Source organism: Dipteris shenzhenensis, chromosome 4, assembly GCF_047967505.1.
Source record: "Dipteris shenzhenensis isolate YYH24624 ecotype China chromosome 4, Dip_SZ_1.0, whole genome shotgun sequence".
Taxonomy (NCBI): domain Eukaryota; kingdom Viridiplantae; phylum Streptophyta; class Polypodiopsida; order Gleicheniales; family Dipteridaceae; genus Dipteris; species Dipteris shenzhenensis.
This window is the reverse complement of record NC_141599.1, coordinates 35,786,506-35,795,041: the sequence shown is the minus strand read 5'-3', so window position 1 is coordinate 35,795,041 and position 8,536 is coordinate 35,786,506. Positions and strand designations below refer to the sequence as shown.

Below are 8,536 nucleotides of genomic sequence, written 5' to 3'. Positions count from 1 at the left end.
ATACTCTATAGTACTTTTGTATCATTTGTCCTTGGGCAGCGACTTCTTGCTGAGGTGTGGAGTAGAACATAATGTATCATTCCTTTATTACTTGAAAATTTGTTCTCGTTGAAATATGATCCATAAAAATTGTTCCTTTTCTTGGAATTAGATTTGGTGTATTGTCTACATGATGGATTACATTATTGGATCAATCTACATGCTGTATTTAGTGTTATTGCCATAGTTTTAATCTTTATGATTTACATAAGCCTGTGACTACGTCAGACATGATAGTCACCTTTTTCCTCTAGTTCCTTGATGTTGGTGCATTGTCCTAATTGATTATATTGTTATTCATGCAATCTCTTTCATAATGCCTAAAATCAAGAAAAACATTGCATTAGAATAGAATCGAATCTTTGATTAATTTTTATTTCTTGAGAAGTTTTTGTCCTTGGAAATTTACTTTATGTGACGAATTGCCACTATTTTAGTAATTTTCTATGCTTGAATTATGTGATGTTATTATTGATTCTTCTCTTGTTGTTGTCCACCACCTATACTCGGATCACCTATTTTGCCTCTACCTCTACCTGATGTTGCAAACGCTATGTTCACTTAATCCTTTTAACTTAACTTGCTTGGAGCTTACTTAAGTTCTCATCTCGTTATTTAACAAGACTTATTATAGTTCTTTGAGTATTGATCCCTATTTTTGAATGGCTGTAAGTTTTATTCGATTCTCATAAACTTCACCAAGTCATTGAAAGTAAACTCAATTGAATTCATAGATTATCGTCTAGTTAAAATTTGATTGATGATATCATTGACTCTTAGCACATGTGCATGCCTAATTCCACCATGCCAAAAGCTTTGATTGATTTGAGTTTTCAGTGTCGAGATCTTGAAAGTATTCTTTAGCACATACAATGTTGCAAACATGCCCCATGTTTCCTTGGGTGCTTTGACTATCTTGAGTTATCCAAGCATTACATCTTGCACATTCTGTTTGGTCAAATGTAGGCATAGTTATCCTTTTTGTCTCGATCTAATCATTATTTTATAAAGGAAGGGTTAATTTTAGGATCACATATTACTCTTGGAATGAAATTGTCAACATATTCCCATTTGTCTTAAAGAACAATATTTTTATACATTAGTGATATCCCTAGTGCCTTTCATTTGAGTTTCAAATTTTGATATTTCAACAAATTGTCGGCATATTGGAGTTGACTCATGAAAATGGTTTAGCACTTGCATAGAACTGTGAAAATCAATGTTAAGTACGTTATTGATAAAAGTTTTTGTAGCTCAATATCATCCACGTATATTGAATGTAAGACTCGCTATATCATAGATGTTACTGTATAAGACTTTGTATATCTTAGTTTCATCACTTGGAATGTCTTCGGAAACAACGAGCACAGTTGCTGTCACTTGGTAGCTGCAGGCCTTGCTTGGAGACAGGTTGGCTACGAGATCGCATGAAAAACTATTCGTTTGAGCTTTTGTATCGTAGTTGTTTTCTTGATTTCTTTTTCACCATCTTATCCTAGATATTGGTGATGGCTTCAAGGCAAGCCTGCAGCTCGTTTTGAACAAGTATGCATGCAATTTGGGACCGTAACGAAATCTCGTGTACGATTTTTGGGATACTTTCAAAAAGTCTGGGCAACATTTCCACTCTTATGAGGAGATGAAGTAATATGATATGACAATGCATGTTATTGAGATTCATCCTATGACAGTAGATTAACGAGAAAAATTATAGGGTTGAACCTAAATGACCTGAACCCTGCCTAGATTGAGTCACAAGTTTGGAGAGCTTATGGAAGGGACATTGCGCTTCCAGCCGCCATAAGCTTCACAGGATTCCGTAACACACAGACAAGTCAGAAGAGCCACATCAACTGCAGCAAAGTCAAGGGCCGTTTGATTTCCGTCAGAAAAATATCCTTGCAGCATGTTCAGATATATGCTGAGTTTTTGCCATTTATGAGACTACCGAGTTTGCTCTTGGTGTTTTGCCAGATCTTGATGGAAGGGAGGCTATGATGGCTGCATTAGTTGGTGGATACAAATGGGGACGACGTTGCTTATCATGGCCTTGCTCATGGCTCTGGCCGTGTCTCTGCTTCTTTGTGTTGGAAAAGCCCCCATACTTACCATTTGCTAGAGGCTTGCTATTTCAAGTGCTATTGGCCTTTAAACACCCTTGGTTTGGGGGTCTTGTGATGCTTCTTGTTGAGAGGGCCTTTGTGGTACAGCTTCAGCTTGAAGCGCTGAACATACCATTAGATATCTAAACAGAGGCCATGGAGAAACTTGCTGATTTGTGGTATCTGTAATTGTATAGCCACTCGAATGACACAATTTGCGTATTGGTTGGCTGAATCTATGGCCCTTGGTGTGAATTTAAGGAACTGGGTGTGAAGACGGTCCATGTACTATGGTGGCAAAATGGAGCTTGGATGTCCTTGATAAATTCCCAATCATAGTCAACTATGTCTAGCGTTGGGCTCTGGGTGCCACGTTTGCCAACAATTGATGGCTTCTGTTGTTGAGTGCATGGAAGCAAGGCTGCGCTTTTGTGGTCCTGCGTCTATACAATTGAAAAGTAACTCTGAAACTGGTTGAGCCAAGACAAGATTACTAGCGATTTTTTTTTCTTGTCATACTTGTCCAAAATTAAGTTGAGTGGGGAATGCAAACTTTGCCAGGGGTGGCATTGGGTGGCAGGGCTTCTATTTTGGCATGATTGAGTTATCTTGCTTGTCCTTTATAGTTGTTCATTGTCTTAGACCTGAGTGTCCTTGAGAGAGTTTCTTGTGCACTAGTCACATGTAGCTGGATCTATTTGTGTACTTGCCTTTAGTTCAAAGATCTTTCTTTGGTTTTGCTTAGGCTGTCTCTTAGCAATCCCCTTGACGTCTAGTGAGTATTGAGGCTAGTGGTGGTTGTAGATCATAGTATAAACATATGCTCTCACAGACATCCATTTCACACACATAGGAGCGTCCATCTATATTTGTCAGCATTCTAGAGATGAAGGGCAGACTCGAAGGCTAGCACTATACTCAAAGGCTAATAAAAAAGTATCCCACATCAATCTACAAGTGTGAATGAAGACAATAATATTTTGTTTTAGTATGTTCTAAATGCCCATCTCTACAGACTTATTGGTTATGGGAGTGACTATTGTTGTTGGGTGTGTTTGGGTTCGATCCCCAGGATACGTCTGATGACCCCGTGAGGGCCTTGCCTTGTGGCCTGACGTTAAAAAATTCTTCTCCTCCTCCCTTCTAGGCAAAAGAAAAGATAGTTGATATGGCAGTGCACCACTACAAATAGAAATAATTATTATGAAGACTCCTCAAGGTGAAATTTTAGATATTTGCTAATATTGCAAAAGATGTATTTCTACATGAATTTAGGAAGGTGCCCAAACTCATCCTCTAAGTAAAAAACAAATAGTACAATTTAATGACATTTTTGGTTTTTGACTTTGCTCCTTTTGATGTGAATTTGTAGATCTCTCAAACATGAAGGTTAAAATTATTTCTCGATCGGAGGAGGAATGTACTCGTGAACGCCGGCAAGATCTCCAAGTAATTCATGTGTTTGTTCTCTTGATTGCTTTTATAAAAAATGTATTTTTTTGATTGAAATTGACAAATCTTACAAGTAAACATTTGGGTGCTCTAGTGAATGGTGTAGAGAACTATGTACATGTATAGTCTCTTCCTATGCTTGGCTGTTTTCACAGACATGCATGCATGTATATATGCACGTACAATCATGCATAAGTATCCACATGCACAAGTTTCAATGAGCATATTCTTAGAGTGGGCGCATAGGTTATTGGGACAAAAACATTGGCATCAAGAGGCACCACTTGTTGGCATTCTACGCCCTTTCCATAGGTCCGTTTATCTTTGTTAACTATTTGCTTGTGGTGGAGTTTTCTTGTTTTCCCTCCTTATGCCCCTCATGCATTGGGGTGCCCTTTGTACCGGCTTTTGGTTTGTGTATGCGTGATACCTAGGTCATCCATACTTGGAGCGTTACCGCCTATATTATGCTTTGTTGTTTGTGTCAACTTATACTTTAGAAGATGAAAGCTGTCCTTAGAAACTATTCCCAAAGGTATTTGTCAGCCTTAGACATGCTATGCATTAAATAACACAGACTACTATTTATTTGTTTCCTTTTAGAGATTCAACAACACAGACTTGGGATACACTCATGTACAGTATGTACGCAAGAACGTAAATAAGCTATGCATTTAGCAACATAGATTGTTGTAGGTTTCATACTACTGCAATAGAGATAGAGAAAGACTTGTTAAAACTTGCAATCTATCGTAGGGGCCATTTTAGATTTGCCAATCTTATTATGTGTGACTCATTAAATTTGTAATGTTTAAGTCATTTGATTTGTAAAGGTGACTTTTAGTTGCCTTAGTTTTAGGTTGGACTATGTATACCTCGTTGCTTCTCTTACAAAATTCGAGCTAGGTAAGTCACTGTTTTGAATACATAGTCATAGAGTTCACATTCATACAATCCCTTTGTGTTTTAATTGCATTTGCTATTGAGATTCGCACCAGTACTTTTGGAAGAATATTAATTGATTGGCAAGTTGAAGTTTGGGTCTAGAAACGCCATTTATATGAGCCTCCAAGGACATAACAAGAGCTTAAAGAATGATACCTTAGATGGTTTTGAAGTTTGAGCCATATTGAGTAAGATAGGAAGGGAAAAGGCCAAGCTAGTTTGCCTTGGGTTCTGACCAAGGATTCAAATTACTATTGTAATTAAAGTCTTCATCATTGGAATAAAGAAATATACCTGGGATTGGCCCAAGTAGGGGTTGTACCTCATTCACATCCTTGCGGGTGCCAGTGTCTTTCCTTTTCTCTACCCTATCCCTTGTGTGAAATTTTGAACTGTATGTGTGTTATTGTATATCTTTGTTTAATGGCTATTTGAATTCTAAGTTTAGTACACGATTTAACTGAAAATTGTGCGTTGGCTATAGCTTGACTATGACATTGTAATAAACATGAGCAATGGAATCAAGCTTACTAAACATCAGATCAACTTCTATAAGATTACAAAAGAAGAAGATGGAGAAGCATCATAGTTGCTTGTTTTATCATCAAACTTTGGACTAAAAAATTGGCCATAGGGCCATTGAGATCAACCACCAGAGTACTAGCCTGACCTACATACAAAAAGTAATGGTGTGGCCTACATAGTCCACATGTAAGAAACCACCTTCGGCCAAGCAATACATCTATGCTGTCCATCAGCCACTGGCACTTTCACACACCTTGAAATCACCCTGGGTGAACTTCACCACATAAGAGCACCATAGGCAGGTTCAATTCTTGCTTGAGAGATAGTTGATAAACGTCAATGTGAACAAGTCACACTATCACAGATCATACCAGAAGTAAGCAAGTCAACATTGCTACATGCACTATTTTACTTTCTCCATTCATTGTTCTTCTTCGGTGCCACAGTGGTAGATATTTGCGATATGACCTGTCACACTTGAAGTAGAGAGAACTTGCATTAGGAGTTGTATTCGTGCATGGCCTCTTTGCTCGATTATTATTCTTTTGGCAATGGCCTTTTAAATTGCCATTTGGCAATCCACGAGGTGCACCTTTGTTGCCTTGCGAGGTGATGGTATCATCATAGGTTTTCACAAAACAAACTACATCCTCCAGTGAAGTAAATTTATTTCGGTGTACCTTGTCCTGATAATCTCATGGGAGACCACGGTAAGTATAATAATCTTCATAACTGGTCAAAAAAGGAAGGAAAATTGCATTGCAATGAGATTAATTCATTGTATACGCTTCCAATCCTTTTCCTAGCATTGCAAGTCCTTTGGGTTTGCAAAATTCTCAAACTCATCAAGCTCTTTTGAAAATTGCTTTGCGAATTTAGCTTTAAATTTAGCCTAAGAGAGAGGGGCTTCAGGTGTGCACTTTGACTCTTGGGACCAGATACTTCTGTTGTCATACAAGTATGCTTCCACAGTTGTCACATGGCAAACTTCCAGATTCACCAAACTAAAATGTGCATCCTAGTGGTTAAACGGTCCCCATTGGGGGTCCTGGTACTCAATGTGTGCGTCATCATTGGTTGAGAGCAGCAAGGAGGCCTAACAGTCTGCGTATAGTGTGGCACTCATGTCTGCAGATCTCCAGCAGGGAGAAGAGCAAGGAGTGCAAACATAGGAGCAGCAGAGTCATGCCCTGAAGATTCTTGTGGAGGACACTGAAGGTCATTGTTGGGCCATGCCCTGAAGGAAGGTAGTAGGACAGCAGGTGAAGCCCTCTGTTTGGTGCAAGGTAGAGCAGTAGCAAGATGTCCACTTGGCACACATTGAGCAGGGTGTACTGTATACGGTTCTCTCTAGAGGGAACATAATAAATATTCTATTGGTTGTCTACATGGCTGTCTATTTATCTAGATGCATGTGCTTTACTTAAGTTACACTTGTGTGGACTGAGTTTTGACTATGCATTGTGTGATTCCTGGGCATATTCTTCCGCTGTTTTAAAGGGTCCATCGTTTGGAACTCCACCATTAACTGCAGCTCATGCTATGACCCTGGGTCTTAACACACACTCGAGGGCAGCAAATCATGTGAGGCCTTTTTTTTTTTAGTGTACCTGTGATTTAATATGGCACTTCGTATGTTATTGCCCCATGGAGAGACTGAAACCCTAGCTTCTTCATGAAGCCTAAGTAGGTTCCAACTTCTGCCTCACCACCCTCACCTCCTTATGTTAGGAATTTTCTTATATGGTTCATTGTGTGTGCAGTTCACTTTGTGCGCATCTTATCTTTATAAGAGCTTGTAGCTAGAGATTGTGAATTTCGTTCTGCTTGTGTGTATTCGATGTCTCCTATGAATGTGTGTGAAGGGCCCTACAGTTTGTAAGGCCTCCACCGTTTTTTCTTTCAATTTTGGTGGCATTACAAAACTATAACTTTCTCACATCTTATATTTGTTATTGCTGGAGGACAGAAAGTCTTCAAGAATCTGGATCCTAGTCTTCATCCTCATGAAAGAGCGCATGAATACACCCGGGCATTGAATGCTGCAAAATTGGACAAGGTACACTTGATTATTTCTCTAAAAAGACTGCCCTGCATATTATAGTTTTCTTTGATTTTCGTCAGACCAATTAACAGAACTTTTGATTCTTGAAACTTTAGGTTTTTGCTAAGCCATTTATGGGGGCTTTGAATGGACATATCGATGCTGTCTCTTCTATGGCAAAAAATCCTCGAAGCCTGAATTGCCTAATCTCAGGGTCCATGGATGGAGGTGAGTTTTGCTACCATGTAATAGTGAACATAAGGTCAAGAATCAAATGTTTTTTGTTATGCTATTATCAAGTTACCAGACGTGTTCCAAATGTATGATGTGGCAGCTTGGGTATGTGCAGTTATGACTATCATTGTTCTAGACTTCTAATGTGGGTAAGGTCGCAAGTGGAACCCATAAAATTGCTATGTAGGGAACCAAAAGGTGCCCTTGCACATGTTCAGTATGGAAATAAGAATAGCATACATAGGAAAGGAAAGGAAGCTGCTTGATCCTGCCCTAGTACCAGGTGAATTTAGAGCCATGAATCTTAAAGGAGGAAGGCGTCCCAAGAAGTTGTAGCAAATGCATGGAAGAGAGTAGCATGGAGACATGCTGCAAGCTTGGTCCCACAAATACACCTCCCTGCTCCCAGCTCTACTTAAAGGGGACCGTCAGAGTATCACTCTTGAGATGGCCTATTGGATACAGAGATCACAGAGGCCACACTCCCCATCATAGTGAAAGACGACCATATAGAGGGAGCTACATGATATCCTCATATCCCATCGGAGATTGCCGAGGCACCAAGATCACAGTTGATAAAATTCTCAAAACATGCGTGCCTCAGGATCTATGGAGCGCTCTAAGATGGATGGAACTTACGTGGAAACATGATGAAGAGAGTACTCATGACATGTACCTCAAGTCAATTAGGTTCCAAGATAGATTAGCTTGGACTCATAAACAGAATCTTGAGTGTATGTGTATTTCTCTATTCAACAATATATGATAGGCCTCTTAACAATACATGATAGACCTCTTATATAGAGAGTGCCCTTAGAATAGTCATCACATGTGGGATCCTCTCATCCATATTTCTCCTTGTGGATATCCTTGATCCACATCTTCACATCATGTAGTCCACATCCTTGGGTGGCTGCTTTAATTCTTTCTACACCATACCTTAGCCTCTAATTTATGTGCTCATGGCACCATATCTCAACAAACATCTCTTGTTTTCTCTCATGATTTTTTGAGTTTTAGTTTTCGAGGTTCTTAGTGTAGCACTCAGCAAGGGCCCTAGTGAGCCCTTGCATCAGCCCATGGTGGCTTGTATGAGATACTATTTTGGAGTGTACTTTGTCAGGTTTAGAGACGTAGGTATCTTGGTGTATTTCAGTTATGTTCCTAAAATGGAAAGACTTTGCTGTTTTGATAC

At 39.3% G+C, this 8,536-nt stretch overlaps 1 protein-coding gene across 1 annotated transcript in view; it reads left to right on the top strand.

Annotated features, from left to right (window-relative positions):
* Positions 1–1,252: 1,252 nt before the first annotated feature.
* Positions 1,253–8,536, top strand: part of LOC147902775 (WD repeat and SOF domain-containing protein 1) — a 75,424-nt gene continuing 68,140 nt past the window's right edge. The window contains exons 1-4 of the mRNA XM_087373779.1: positions 1,253–1,449; positions 3,514–3,590; positions 7,033–7,122; positions 7,224–7,335. Coding sequence (XP_087229905.1) covers positions 3,525–3,590; positions 7,033–7,122; positions 7,224–7,335 — 268 coding nt within the window. The 5' untranslated portion in view covers positions 1,253–1,449; positions 3,514–3,524. The remainder of the gene's footprint in view (positions 1,450–3,513; positions 3,591–7,032; positions 7,123–7,223; positions 7,336–8,536) is intronic.